Source organism: Theropithecus gelada, chromosome 4 (assembly GCF_003255815.1).
Source record: "Theropithecus gelada isolate Dixy chromosome 4, Tgel_1.0, whole genome shotgun sequence".
In the NCBI taxonomy this organism is placed as follows: domain Eukaryota; kingdom Metazoa; phylum Chordata; class Mammalia; order Primates; family Cercopithecidae; genus Theropithecus; species Theropithecus gelada.
Window position 1 is genome coordinate 82,141,485 of NC_037671.1, and position 15,113 is coordinate 82,156,597.

General features: G+C 43.4%; 2 protein-coding genes across 5 annotated transcripts in view; one reads left to right on the top strand and one right to left on the bottom strand.

Annotated features, from left to right (window-relative positions):
* PGM3 (phosphoglucomutase 3) overlaps positions 1-4,121 on the bottom strand; it is a 29,200-nt gene extending 25,079 nt beyond the window's left edge. The window contains exons 1-2 of one of the 2 annotated variants that reach the window (XM_025381661.1): positions 4,011-4,121; positions 1,619-1,824 (exon numbers count right to left, since the gene is read on the bottom strand). In XM_025381661.1, coding sequence (XP_025237446.1) covers positions 1,619-1,822 — 204 coding nt within the window. In that variant the 5' untranslated portion in view covers positions 1,823-1,824; positions 4,011-4,121. The remainder of the gene's footprint in view (positions 1-1,618; positions 1,825-4,010) is intronic. The other variant, XM_025381662.1, reaches the window with a different exon arrangement.
* A 26-nt stretch (positions 4,122-4,147) lies between these two features.
* On the top strand, positions 4,148-7,388 carry RWDD2A (RWD domain containing 2A). Of its 3 annotated transcripts, none has more exons than XM_025381663.1 (3): positions 4,148-4,278; positions 5,166-5,506; positions 6,446-7,388. In XM_025381663.1, the coding sequence occupies exons 2-3, from the start codon at positions 5,306-5,308 to the stop codon at positions 7,121-7,123; spliced, it is 879 nt and encodes a 292-aa protein (XP_025237448.1). In that variant the 5' UTR covers positions 4,148-4,278; positions 5,166-5,305; the 3' UTR covers positions 7,124-7,388. The 3 variants fall into 3 exon arrangements, with proteins under 3 accessions (XP_025237448.1, XP_025237450.1, XP_025237449.1); XM_025381665.1 differs by having other exon boundaries at positions 4,192-4,278; positions 5,166-6,109; XM_025381664.1 differs by having other exon boundaries at positions 4,220-4,278; positions 5,385-5,506.
* The last annotated feature ends 7,725 nt before the right edge of the window (positions 7,389-15,113 follow it).

A 15,113-nucleotide genomic window follows, 5' to 3' on the forward strand; every position in this document is an offset into this window, starting at 1 on the left:
ACACATTTATAGTGATCACATATTTGGACAAACAATGCCCTTGTTTAGGGGAAGAGGAGGTTACAATCCTTCACAGACCTACACCACTTTAACTTGCTGCTGATTTAGCTACAAAGGCAAAAATCCCACACCCCAAGCAATCAAATAGAAGCATATTATTCAAACCCTGTATTAATGGTCTACAGACAATACAGAACAATTACATTGTGTCAAAAGGTTGGCTAAGATATAGAAACAACCTAAGTGCACATAAACAGATAAATGGATGAAGAAAATGTGGTATATATATACACAACAGAATATTATTCAGCCTTAAAAAAGAAATAGTGACATTTGCATCATGGTTGAATCTGGAAGACATTATGCTAAGTTAAATAAGCAGACACATGAAGACAAATACCGCAGGATCATAACATACATGTGTTATGTAAAAAAGTGGAACTCACAGAAACAGAGAGTAGTATGGTGGTGGCTAGAGGGTAAGGGAAATGGGGAGATGCTAGCCAATGAGCATAAACTTGCAGTTATAAGATGAATAAGTTCTGGAAGATGTTAATGTACAGCATGGTGACTACAGTTCATAATAATATATATTGAAAATGTGTTGAGAGTACATCTTAAGTATTCTCACCACAAAACAAGGTAACTATGTGAGGTAATGTATATGTTAATTAGCCTGATAGTATTAATCATTTCACAGTGTATACACATATCAAAACATGGTGTTGTATGACTTGAATATATACAATTTTTATTTATCACTTATACCACAATAAAGCTGAAAAAATAATTGTGTCAAAAAGAATACTTTGATTAAAATCTGTCACAAAGACTAGAACCATCAGGCATCATCAATATTCTGCCAAAGCTCACCTGTTTGTTCATTCAGAACAAGAAATTATTGCCGAGCTATAAAAACCTGTCTGAAAATGTTCAAAAAGTTTCTTTTCAAATCTTTACCCTCCCTCACCCATCCCCAATATCTTTAATCACTGCTAAGTTAACAAAGGAAACAATTTTCAATTACCAAACATGTCTTAAATCAATAAATTTGGAAGAACATTGTTATTTCTCTAATATGAACACTCCAAAAAAAAGACAGTATCTTTTCATTCTTTCCACACCCTTAGGAATCATGAGCTTAATGATCACGCTCTTAAAAATAAATAAATAAATAAATAAAGTGGTTTCACATCCAAAGCACATATAAATGAGAAGGCACAAGCCGGGTGCGGTGGCTCAAGCCTGTAATCCCAGCACTTTGGGAGGCCGAGACGGGCGGATCACGAGGTCAGGAGATCGAGACCATCCTGGCTAGCAGGGTGAAACCCCGTCTCTACTAAAAAAAAAAAATACAAAAAACTAGCCGGGTGAGGTGGCGGGCGCCTGTAGTCCCAGCTACTCGGGAGGCTGAGGCAGGAGAATGGCGTAAACCCGGGAGGCGGAGCTTGCAGTGAGCTGAGATCCGGCCACTGCACTCCCGCCGAGACTCCGTCTCAAAAAAAAAGAGAAGGCACATTCCTAGAATTAGAATTTGTACTTTAGGTCAAACTGCTCAGACACTAAGGCTTGGTATTGTAAATAAGGGTCTGCTTTATCAGGGCACTAAACCCATTACCTCAGGATTGTGGGACGCTGTTACCATGACTCCTATAGTGGATTTTGTCTGTTTTGACCTCAGGACAGCTAATAATCCCATGCGAAACATGACATGATCAAGATGTTCTGCCTTCGTTCGAAATCCAGCAGTCCCGTATTGAAGAATCAGTCCATTGGGCTTGGCATGTAATGCTGAGTATTTTGTAATAGCACCTAAATCCATGTCTACAAAATTAAGAAATACTGTTTCAGGCATAACAAGTAACCTCTCAAGAAACCATTTGCTTCAAAAACTGCCACCCCAAACAAATAGGTCTGTCTCAGTCTGAACCTCCTCAAAGAACCCTATGTTTGACAGAGCAATGGGCAGGAGAGTAAGTCCTGTGGGTTAGAATTACCTAGAAGATCTTGCCCAACTTGTATTGTCCACTCCTGGGCAGACTCAGGGCAGATAACAGATTGTCCCCACTCTCCTCCCATTTTAGCTCCAGGACTATTCCCGGACCCGGGCACACTTAAATTGGTCCACTCTCAACTAAAATGAAGATTTTACACCTATTCAGAGACTCCAATGAGCTCAAAGATCATTTCCTTTTACAAAAGGGGAAACTAACCTAAATTAACATAGATAGCTGGTGATGGATTGAGGCCTAAAGTCAGATTCTTGAGTGGACTGGAACTACATATCCCCAAATATCTGAGAAATCTTTGTGGTTCTTTTGCTATTTCTCCGAAACTACAGAGACATATCCTCAAAGGAAAAGCAAAAGGCAACAGTTTCTTCTCCAAGACTACCCAGATCTTTTTCCATTTTCTTAAGGACAATCGGGACACCCTTCTACGATGTTGCTCTAAAACTAGCAATATCTTCTTCCTAAAGAATGCCACCTTTCTCCTTTACTTTAAAAAATAAAACATCAGCCGGGAGCGGTGGCTCACACCTGTCATCTTAGCACTTTGGGAGGCCGAGGCAGGCGGATCACCTGAGGTCAGGAGTTTGAAACTAGCCTGGCCAACATGGTGAAACCGCCTCTCTACTATAAATACAAAAAAAAATTAGTCGGGCGTGTTGGCGGGCGCCTGAAATCCCAGCTACTAGGTAGGCTGAGGCAGGAGAATCTCTTGAACCCGGGAGGTGGAGGTTGCAATGAGCTGAGATCTGAGATCGCGCCACTGCACTCCTGCCTGGGTGACAAAGGGAGACTCTTGTCTCAAAACAAAACAAACCAAACAGACCAGGTGCGGTGACTCACACCTGTAATCCCAGCATTTTGGGAGGCCAAGGCGGGCGAATCACGAGGTCAGGAGTTCAAGACCAGCCTGACCAATATGGTGAAACCCCCGTCTCTACTAAAAATACAAAAAGTAGCTTGTCGTGGTGGCGCGCGCTTGTAGTCCCAGCTACTCGGGAGGCTAAGGCAGGAGAATCGCCTGAACCCAGGAGGTGGAGGTCGCAGTAAGCAGAGATCGCGCCACTGCACTTCAGCCTGGGCGACAGGGCGAGACTCCCTCTCAAAACAAACAAACAACAAGAACAAAAACATCGGCCCTTAGCCCACTAATACTGCTTTCTCTGGGATACTCCCATTAAGTGGAACTTGGGGTTTCCAACCTCAGTCCGTAGTTTTCCTTCAGCAGTCCATATACATTATACATTTCCTGGGTCAATTAATTCCCAATTAGCCCAGAGATGAGGAGCAGTCCTCCAGCTGCTAGCCTCATAATCTTGTTTTCTTTATTGTCCTTCATTGCTTCAATGAACAGAACTTACAAGAAATGGTGAAAAACAGTTACTTTTGTCCAGTTGGAAAAAGCTGGCATTCGGCAAGCTAATTTAGTTCAAGACAGTGGTCAAATCTCTTTCCTAAGGATAAATACATATTTGTAAAAACTGAGCAGTCAGTTACGTGTCATGATTATTCATAAGGGTGTAAACCAGTCCTGTTAACTCCAAAAAGCCATTTAAAAAAAAAAAAAAGGTCCAGATAATATGCGTTTCAGGTCCTACAACTACTTTCAACGCGTCTGCGAATGCCTTTATTGAAAGCACATTTGCCAAATCCAGAGTCCACTCAAAAAGTTAAGAGTATCCCCCTACTCTCCATTCAATCTTCAAACCTCCTTAGTGCCTCTCTCCCGCCTACCCTCGAATTACCTGGCACTCCACCCTGAGGTGCTCGCCTAGGTCCACGGACCAGAGCCCAGGCAGGAGACCCGCAGCCGGGCCCGAGAGCAGCCCGCTCGCGGGGCGCAGGGCCCTGAAGGTGTGTCCTGCGCGCTCCGCCGCTCGGTCAGTCGCGCCGGCCCGCTAGACCCTCCGTCCGGCCGAGAATCTGACCTGTCCCGCTCCCACCGAGCCCTTGCCGACCGGTAGTTTCCCTTCTCAACTCCGAGCCTCGGGCCCAGCTTACCTCGGTCAGGAAGCCCCCTACACCTACACGCAGCGGAGAAACGCCGAAGCGACAACGTCTGCAGCAGCCAGACCCAGTCCTCAGAACCGTAGACGTGGCCCTGCGTGGCTTCCGGCTTGTCGCCGCGCCCCCCGGCCAATCACGACGGAGGAAGGTCCGCCGGCCCCGCCCCCGCCTCGCCGCCGGGCGCGCGCAGCTCGCGCCTGAGGAACTGCGGCTGCGGTTCCGAGCGGGCTCTGGGGCTGTTTCCATTGAATGACCAGGAAGGGTGAGGCCCCAGCGGTGGCCCGGGGGTTGGGGCCGAGGGTCGCGGGCCCTCAGAGCACTGCAGCCGCGGAGACGCAGCCTCCGCCTCCAAATCCGGGCATCTGGGGGCGGCAGACCCTGCGTTCCTGGGAAGCCGGGGTTCCTAGTGGTCTTGGCTAGGGGCGGGGGTGGGGTATCAGCCCCGTCGCTGGGCCTCGGACAGGGCGACCTCGCCCACAGTGAGCGCCGCCGGCGGCCCGCATCCCCCCTCCGACGTCGAGGTCATCTCCCAAACCTTTGAATCCGGGAAGCCTTCTCCGGCCGCAGTCTCCCCCGGTACCCCCTTCCCCCAGCTCGCTGTAAACATCTTTTATTTAATGACCTCTGAGACACCCCCTACCCTCATCCTGGGTCCCTCGGGGCACAGGCCAGTGAATCGTAAGCGTCCGGAGCCCTGGGATGCGGCCCAAGCGAAAAGGCCACCCCGGCGTGGCGAGGGGGGGCGGTCCGCGAGTCCGAGACCCAGGGGTGGCGACTGGCGCTGGGGGTAACACCAGGGCTGGGGAACCCGGAGCCCATCCCGCCGGCACTGCAGCCTCTCTCGCCGCAGCGTCTGGCTCCGCCCAAGCCCGAGCCCCGGGTGGGATTGGAAGCCGGGCCCCAGCCTTTCCTAGAATTCAGGCTTGCAGAGCGGCTGCAAGTGTCTGCCTGCCACCTGCAGCGGGACAATTCCAAACACCTGTTGAAAGTGCAGATTCCCCTATCTAGTGCGGGGTGCGGGAGGCGGGAGCCCGGAGCCCGGGTACGCAGAATATGGGTTTTAACGGAGTGTTTTAGGGGATGTTGTGCATACTAGATTTTGAAGTCAGGAAATAAAGAAGAGTGTAAGTGTCCGGTTTGTGCCCCTAGCTCTCGGTGCAAAGCGTTCCTGCAGAATTGCTTCCACGTAAAGGGACCTTCGGGAAATTTCGCTGGACACCGGCTGGCATTGACAAACCCAGCGTCCCTGAGCCTTGTGAGGTTTCCAGGCAGGTTGATTGCGAGGCAACATGTCTGCTTCAGTGAAAGAAAGCCTTCAGCTTCAGCTACTGGAGATGGAAATGCTGTTTTCTATGTTTCCTAACCAAGGAGAAGTAAAACTTGAAGATGTAAATGCCCTGACGAATATAAAGAGGTATTTGGAAGGCACAAGGGAGGCGCTGCCGCCAAAAATCGAATTTGTAATTACGCTCCAGATTGAGGAGCCCAAGGTAGGTGCCCTGATTTAAGTGTTTGCCAGGTGCCCAGTTTTTAACTGAAACATCTGGAACAGCTTTCTGTCAAGGAAAGATAGAAATATTCCGGGTGCATATTACCTTGTTTGAAAGATATGGAATGTTCTGTAAATTGTCTTCAGTAAATATCTTGAATTTTATGTAAACATACACACCTTTTTAACAAATATACCTGGAGTTTTTATTGAAGCTATCTTGCAGTCTTATGCCGTTATTATTTTGTTCACTCATCCAGTTGGACTACCTTGCACATGTATCATGATTTTCATAAATCTAAATATCTCCTGTAACAAAACTGGCTTTTAAGGAGTAAATGAGTGGATTTTTTTATGGCACAACACAGAAAGCAAATACGGATGGAAAAATCTAAAGACTAAAAATGAATTTACCTCCATCTTCTGATCCATTTATCTCCAGCAACATTAGCATAGCATAGGTAACACGCGGACTGGGCATTTGAGAACCACTGTTGTAGCTATTTCCTACTCATCCTTCAGTTGTCAGGAAACTTCCTGGTTCCCCAGACTGGATTCTGTCCCGCTGGTTACACACTTCAATGGAACCCTCCACTTTTCCATGGTAATGCTTCTCACAATTGAAATTAAATACTTGCTATGTGTAATTATTTGTTTAATGTGTGTCTCCTTCACTAGGCTCTGGACTTCATGAAGAGCAAAAGTAGTGTCTGGCTTATTCACTTATTTATCCCAGCACAAGGGCACCTGGCACATGTAGTTGTTCAATAAATATTGAAATAATTAATGCATAAAAGGAAGCAATTGTGTATGTAAAGTACCTGGTACACAGCTGTCATTTAATAGTAGCAATAACATTTCTCAAAATCATGCAGTTGCTATTGATAAACTAGCTTATGGGATGTTATGGTATTTAAATCTATTTGATTTTCATTTTAAGGTGAAAATTGATTTGCAAGTGACCATGCCTCACAGCTACCCCTATGTAGCATTGCAGCTGTTTGGACGGTCATCTGAACTTGACAGACATCAGCAGCTACTTCTCAACAAAGGTCTCACTTCTTACATAGGGACTTTTGATCCAGGTGAGCTCTGCGTATGTGCAGCAATCCAGTGGCTACAGGACAACAGTGCATCTTATTTCCTGAGCAGAAAGCTTGTGTATGAACCATCTACACAAGCAAAGCCAGTCAAGAACACATTCCTCCGAATGTGGATCTACAGTCACCATATATATCAGCAGGACCTAAGGAAAAAGATTTTGGATGTTGGGAAAAGGTTAGATGTGACTGGATTTTGCATGACAGGAAAGCCTGGTATAATTTGTGTAGAGGGTTTCAAAGAGCACTGTGAGGAGTTCTGGCACACAATTAGGTACCCCAATTGGAAGCACATTTCTTGTAAGCATGCCGAAAGCGTGGAGACAGAAGGAAATGGTGAGGACCTGCGCCTTTTCCATTCTTTTGAAGAATTACTCCTTGAGGCCCATGGTGACTATGGATTAAGGAATGACTATCACATGAATCTGGGCCAGTTCTTAGAATTTCTCAAGAAGCACAAAAGTGAGCATGTTTTTCAGATACTATTTGGTATTGAAAGCAAAAGTTCAGACTCGTAAAAAGCTATTGAGAGGCCTATGCTTGTAATTTCACTAAGTCGGTATTTCTGTTATTAAGAGCAAAATAAAAAGGCTGGTGGCTGTGTAGCATCCTCAGTGCAAAACCCAGCTCCCAAATTTTCACCTGGTAATGAATTTCAACTGATAGTGAAATGAATAGGCCTTTAAACTTTATAACAGTGCAATTGTGATGTTATCTCTAGGTTCTTGTGTTAAGTCATTCAAAAACTATTTCATTGTAAATTAATAAAAACAATCCATTTAACTTGTGAAGCTGATTTGATTGAAGGGTGATCCAAAGCCCATAGCTAACATCAAAAATCAAACTGCAGTTACGAATTGAAAAATATGATTAGCATTTGTTTCACATTGCTAGCATACATGTGACACACCCACTTGTCTTTCATTATTGGAAGTCTAAATCAAGTTTAAAATGAGAACAGGAAGGACATGTTTACTTTTTTAAGATGGACTCTGACTTCGTCGCCAGGCTGGAGTACAGTGGCACGATCTCGGCTCACTGCATCCTCCGCTTCCTAGGTTGAAGTGATTCTCCTGCCTCAGCCTCCCAAGTAGCTGGGACTACAGGCATGCACCACCATGCCCAGCTAATTTTTATATTTTTAGTAAAGACAGGGTTTCATCATGTTGGCCAGGATGGTCTCGATCTCTTAACCTCGTGATGTGATCCACCCGCCTCGGCCTTCCAAAGTGCTGGGATTACAGGTGTGAGCCACTGCACCCAGCCTGTTTACTTCATTTCTTACTTTAAACTCATATTTTGAGTATTTTAGTAAAACTAGCTCCTAATAGCAGTGGCAAAGGACTCAGAGAAATGAAGTCCCAGGAGTTAAAAGATGACCCACAATGCTACATGTTCTGGCTGTTTATATCAGTTAATGATACTAGCAATCCTGATACCAGTATTAGTTTAATTCTTATCCAGAAAAGATAAATACATGGGTCCTTGTCTATAAAGTATTCCCGTTTCAATCCAACCTTTGCCTGTGTGCCAGTATGCATTACTATACAGGGCAAGAGAGTGTTGAGGGTACCAGTGTGGATATCTGCATCATTACCTTATTGGGAAAAACATATATATATATATAATTCTACAGTCTGGTGATGTTACTGCCATCTCCTCTGAAAATTCCAAGCTCCACAGGCTTCACCAGGCTTTTCAAAATGAGAGTTTATTTTAATGATTAAAAACTAACGCCTATTTAAGTAGCTCTTGCCAAGCCTTTTCATTCTCCATCCCGCCCCAAGTATTTCTGTGAGTCTCATGTGCTAAAAGATGTCCTGAGCAGCCTCAGCAGCTTTCCCTGTTTCTGTAGTCAGCTACTGCTGCCCTTTCCCGGGAGGCATCCCATTCTCCTTCTGGGTCCCCTCCAGATGCCAAAGCTGGGTGCTGGGATTTAGGAAGATGGAGGGAAACACCTCACTCCCCATTCTGTAACACATCCTGTTAGATGTCAGACAGTGCTGCTTGTGCTGGGGAGCCTATAGAACTTCTGATGAAACTATCTTCTGGTTTTACCCTCTGTACCATGGATGCAGCCGTGTCCTTGGGCTATGGAGAGGACATGATGGACCAGGAGGCCCTATCCCCAGGAGGCCTTAGAACTGGGTCCACTTTGTACTGCCTCTTTCTTCTTAGGTCACAGTGAGTTTCCTCTCAGGGCACAACTCAGATCTTCAACACTCGCTGTGGGCCTGCCCCGCCAGGTCCTCCAGCTTGCCATTCATGTTTCCATCCTAGCCTGGGTTGTGCTGGAACTCAGGCTGGAGCCTGACACTTTGCGTATATGCAAAGGGAAGAAATAGGACTTACATTGCCAAAGAATCATGTCTTAATGTTTGCCAGCACTAAAAACAACAAAGTATAGGAATATTTTTCCCCACAGTCTCCACAAAGCTATCAGTAAGTATAATTAGCATTTACAAGTTTTAGGCCTTCAACAGATGTAACTCCATCCAAATGAATCAATATGTGCCATCAACATACCTCATAGAGGTGTTTTTCCTGATTACATAAGCAAAAGTAGCTACATAAAGATAAGTGTAAAGAAAAGGGAATACATTCTAGATTATGAACTCTAGTGCTTCTGGAGCTATTGCTGAGATTTTTCAGAACCTACTTTTATAAGCCTAATTTGAGCATTCTGCAATACTTTTTTCCTATCAGGAGTATTAATGCAGATAGTATTATGGGGAAGTGTAGGTTTTATAGAAAAAAAAAAGTACATGTATAATTCAAAACTCAACTTTGTATGTATAGGAGTCTGCTGGTTGTTTGCATAGCCTGATATGAGCACATAATAAAAGTCCAGCATTCCCCAACCCCCTCCCCCTACACACACTGCTTATTTTGGGAAACTGCCCCTTCCCTGTGATTTGGGAGGAGAAAGTGATAGGAATTCAGTTGTCCTCTGGCAGCCTCCTGGAGAGATGGCTGTGAGCTCTTGCTGCTTAAACCTCTAGTGCCACCTTATTCTAGCCTACTGAATGCTCAGCTGTTTGGCATTTCCTTTGAATGACCCAGCATCTTTCCTTTTGTTGTTGGAAATCAGAATCAGTCTCTATTGCTTGTAACTTAAGAATCTGTATATTCTGTATATTATATTCTTAAATGGTTATTTGGAAAATGTGCTCATTTATAAAAGTTGCAGTGTCTTTTTAAAGTTTGCTGAATTAAATCAGGCATATCGTCAAGTATGTTCTTTGCTTTTCATTCCTTATTGGTAAACTCTTACCAGGCTAAGAGCTGAGGACACCTGCATAGTGAATTGAGTTGGTCAGATGAGTTGGCAGACCATGACACAGGGACCTCTAAAACATTCCTTATTAAATCAAACATACATTGCCTGTGAACTTGAGCATTCACATATAACTGCTTATATGCCATCCATCCCCTCTCAGAACTTGAGAAGGCTCTCATGGTGTCTGTCTGCAGCCTTCACGGAACCTTTTTGAATAGGTTTTTTTCACTTGCTTTTATCTGAAGTAGCCCAGTAGTAAGTTAAAAGAATAGTTACTGTCTGAAGAGGGCACAGTGTTGCTCACACTTCCTGATTTTATACATAATCCTGATTTGCCACAGAAACTCTGAGCCCACTGGCTTTCCTTCATAAGGTCCACATGGTAGAACTAATTTCACCACAGCCTGGACCAGCCAGAGAGACCTCTCTTTCTAATCCCAGTCAAAAGTAGATGCATTTGGGTCAATCCACGAATGAATTCGAGCTGGGTACACAGAATTTAAATAAGCCCACTGTATTAGTTCATTCTCATGCTGCTAATAAAGACATACCCTAGACTGGGTAGTTTATAAAGGAAAGAGGTTTAATGGACTCACAGTTCCACATGGCTGGGGAGGCCTCACAATCATGGCAGAAGATGAAAGAAGAGCATAGAGACATCTTACATAGGGGCAGGCAAGAGATCTTGTGTAGGGGAAGTCCCCTTTATGAAGCCATCAGAGCTCGTGACACTTATTCACTACCACGAGAACAGTATGGGGAAAACCACCCCTATGATTCAATTATCTCCACCTGGTCCCGTCCTTGACACGTGGGGATTATTACTATTCAAAGTGAGATTTGGATAGGGGCACAGCCAAACCATGTCACCCACCAATCACTGAGAGTTCTCCTTAGTTACAGAAGGAATAAAGTACACAATTTGTTCCTCATGATGAAGGGGAAATCCCAGCATGTACCAGACACTGCACCTCTCCAAAACTTGGCTGCAGACTCTGTGCTTTCATGGGATTTATCATTCACTCTCTGGGATGACACATCTTACCAGGCATCCAGGAAACATGACTCCATTCTCCAGGTCCTATCAGAATCTCACCTGGAGGCATACAGCATGCTGCCCTGTACAGTGGTAAGCTGATCAAAGGTCTGATATCAAGACTGATATTCTGACATAGAAAGTTAATGTAACATTGGAAAAAGACAATCTACACTGCTGCTTACTGAGATACAGTAAATGCTTCAAGTACTCTTACTGGAATAAAGGAAAAACAAAAAAGCATTGACCAAATCAATAGCCAGCTACTTTCTGATTTTCTCCAAGAAAAAGAACTTATCTGACAGCAGCTGCAGTTGGAATCACCATCTGATTAAGTTTCGGAATATGTGCAGTCATTCTATTTTTTTGAGGCGGAGTCTCGCTTTCTCGCTCTGTCACTCAGGCTGGAGTGCAGTGGCCCAATTTCAGCTCACAGCAACCTCTGCCGTCCAGATTCAAGTGAGTCTCATGCCTCAGCCTCCAGAGTAGATGGGATTACAGGCATATGCCACCACACCCGGCTAATTTTTGTATTTTTAGTAGAGATGTTTTTTCACCATGTTGGCCAGGCTGGTCTCAAATCCTGGCCTCAAGTGATCCGCCCATCTCAGCCTCCCAAAGTGTGGGGATTACAGGCGTGAGCCACTGATCCTGGCCTGTGAAGTCATTCTTAGAGACCCATCTGTCTCCTCCTACGTATGCCAAAGATCATGCTAAAGCAAGACATGATAAGAGTCACACTCCTGCTGCTTTTAAAGCTTTTGATGGTGGGACTCATCTCTGCAAATCTCTTCATACTTCCTAATACAATAACCCTCTTTTTATGGATCAGGGATCCAGTGTGAGTATATTGCCACAGAGGATGAAGAAATAAATTATAACTCTTCACTGGAAAAATAACTGGGGGATGGGTTTATTCCTATAACATATAGTTTGTTCCATAGACCACAATGGTTTCAGAGACCCGAGAAATTTATATTTTTTCAGAGCTGCTCCCAGATGACCTCCAAAAGGCCTAATGGTTTCCTTTCTGCAGTACATTGTTATCTTAGCAAATGGGAGCCTCAAAGGAAGATTTGGGAACACATTTATGATATAATTATAGAGTTCTGCATCTTTAGGGGTCTTTCACTCGTATCTATTTGTGGCAATTTGGTGACACTGTATCTTGGTGGCTCCAGTCAGGCTTTTCTGCTATTGTTATATATATCAAGTAGGACCTATGTTGTTGCCAATGTATTTGGTCCTAGGCCAGGCTGGGATATAGCTGGTATTTACTGGCATGGCTGTATCAGTTTTATACAATGGTATCAATTTTTCTTGGTTAGTACGTATGCCACCTCGTTAATTTTTTGAATAGCATTTCAGGCCAGGAGGCCCTGGGTTATCCAAAACCAATATTTCTGTGGGCTGAACTCCTGATTACACTGGACCTACTCCTATTACAATCACTATTTTCACCTTGTCTGCAGTTGTTAATTGCTACTAAATGTTATTAAGCCTGTATCAACCCCAAGAGTCTGATGTTTCCATTGAAATCGGGAACCCCTTTTAACCATAACATTTTCCACAAGCCTTCCTAGCTTAAAGAGAAGCATCATTAAAATGATTTTCATAGATGCTGCTACTCCCCTCACCAGTGTTATTTCTCTCAAGGCCTTAGTGAAAGGAGTGTCATTGATAGGTCCTCCAAGGAGACTTAGGGGATTAATAGATTAGGACAGTCAGATTGCACACAACAAATCCACTCCAACATTCCTATCTTTATAAATCTTTGAATGGCTTTATATTATTTAAGGAATATTTGCATTCTCAATTTCATTTAATGTGGACCATTATTAAGTTCATGTTTCACTCAACTAACTGAACCAACAAGTAGAATCACCCCCAACTGCTCAAGGCAGCACACAGAATCCAGAATCTGTGGCAAGTGTACCCTATCAATCATTTCTGCCCTATCCAAAATTATGGTTCTCCTTGTCAGTGTAATGTTCTGAGAATCTCACACATTTTTCTCTGGGTTTTTGCCAATATATATGAGCAAAGTCTAGATTTTTTTTTTTTTTTTTTTTTTGGCATAAGTCTCCTCCTTCTGGATTTGCCTTTTAAATTCTAGCCACCACAGCCCCTCTCATGCTGGAATCTGATTTGGGGTGTATAGAAATAATGAGAATAATGGAGGAGAAGCGTAGGCAAATTGGTTTCCCTTTACAAGGTAACCAATACCTCAGGTGAAGTCATTATAGGATCTTCTAGCAAGGCAGTAACAACCTCTTTAGACAGGAAGAGCTCCTGCTTTGATTAGCAGAGGAGAACATGTCAACTATCCCAGTTTTCCTGGGACTGAGGGGTTTCCTGGGACACAGGACTTTCAGTTCTGAAACCTGGACTATTGTTCTCTCTAGTTTAGGATATTATGAGTCCTTCAAATCCCCTTCCCCATTCCAAATCAAGGTCCTACTGTTTCTTGGTCCATACTCTTTACGTTTTACATAAGAGGCCTAATGAGGATGTCAGTTTAACTCATGGTATTAATATAATTTGGCAACCAGCAAGATTAAGTATGACCTTGGTTTTCAATTATTTCAGCATTAATAACTAGAAAGAGAGAAAATATTTTGTTAGCAAAACATGGGACTTTTCCTGGTTTTTAGATTGAGAATTCAGTCTAAAATTTTTGAGCTGAGGATTTTAGACTCAAGCCTAAATTATATTTCTTTATGTATCCATCCCTACTAGAAGCAACCACCCCAACTCACAGTCCTGGAATTCCTTGTCCTTTACACTGTTTTATGGCAGCAGCCATGTGATTCACCTAAACCTTCCCTTCCTTAGATAATATATCCCATTTTACCACATAGTTGTGTTTATGAGGTTCCAAGCATATTTTGCTACATTAATTTTCATTAATTTTATATTTTGACCATTCATACCTAGGTCTCTAATCGATCTGGAGTCTACCTTTTCACATAGGGTAAGGTAGGGTTCTAGTTTTAATTTTCTCCATGTTGTGGGCCAGTTTTTCCAGTCCTTTTACCAAGCATTCTGTTCTTTATCTATTGATTTTTGTGCTAGCTTGGTGTATTAGTCTGTTCTCACTCTACTAATAATGACATATCCGAGACGAGGCAATTTATAAAGGAAAGAGGTTTAATTGACTCACAATTCAGCATGGCTGGGAGGCCTCAGGAAACTTAGGATCATGGAGGAGGGGGAAGCAAATACGTTCTTCTTCACATGGCAGCAGCAAGGAGAAGTGCAGAGCGAAGTGGGGGAAAAACCCCTTATAAAACCATCAGATCTTTTGAGAACTCACTCACTGTCATGAGAACTGCATGGAGGTAACTGTTCCCATGATTCAATTACCTCCTACCTGTCCTTCCTACTCCATGTGGGGATTATGGGAACTACAAGATGAGATTCAGGTGGGGACACAGTCAAACTGTATCACCTGGTAACTCATATTCCTGTGAGTTTCCTATTCCATTCCATTGTCCTGTATATTACCATGACTTTGATGTATATGCAACTATCTATAGAGTAATTCCCCCTTTGCTTTTCTTTTACAAATTGACTTAATTTTTTTTTTTTTTTCCGAGACAGAGTCTTGCTCTGTCACCTGGGCTGGAATGTAGTGGTATGAGCTTGGCTCACTACAACCTCCGTTTTCCAGGTTCAAGTGATTCTCCTGGCTCAGCCTCCAGAGTGGCTGGGCTACCACACCCAACAAATTTGTCTTTTTTTTTTTTTTTTTAGTGGAGATGGGGTTCCACCATGTTGGCCAGGCTGGTCTTGAACCTCTGACCTCCCAAAGTGCTGGGATTACAGGTGTGAGCCACTGTGCCTGGCTGCAGATTGACTTAATTATTTATGGATCATAATTTTTCAATTATGAAGAGAGGTGAGTTAAAATATCCAGCTATTATGGTGAATGTGTATATTTTACCATTTATTTCTGCCATTGTTTTCCATGTATTTTGAAGATGTTTTCTTAAAAGCATAGAAAGAATTGTGTCTTTAATGACTGACCCATTTATCACTATCTCTGGTAATATGCCTTGCCATGAAGTGTATACTTCTCTGATATTAATAGAGCCACACCGGCTTTCTTGGGCTTACTCTTTGTATGAGATATCTTTTGCCATCCTTTTACCATAAAACTTTTTGTGTCATAATTATATTTAAAGTATGT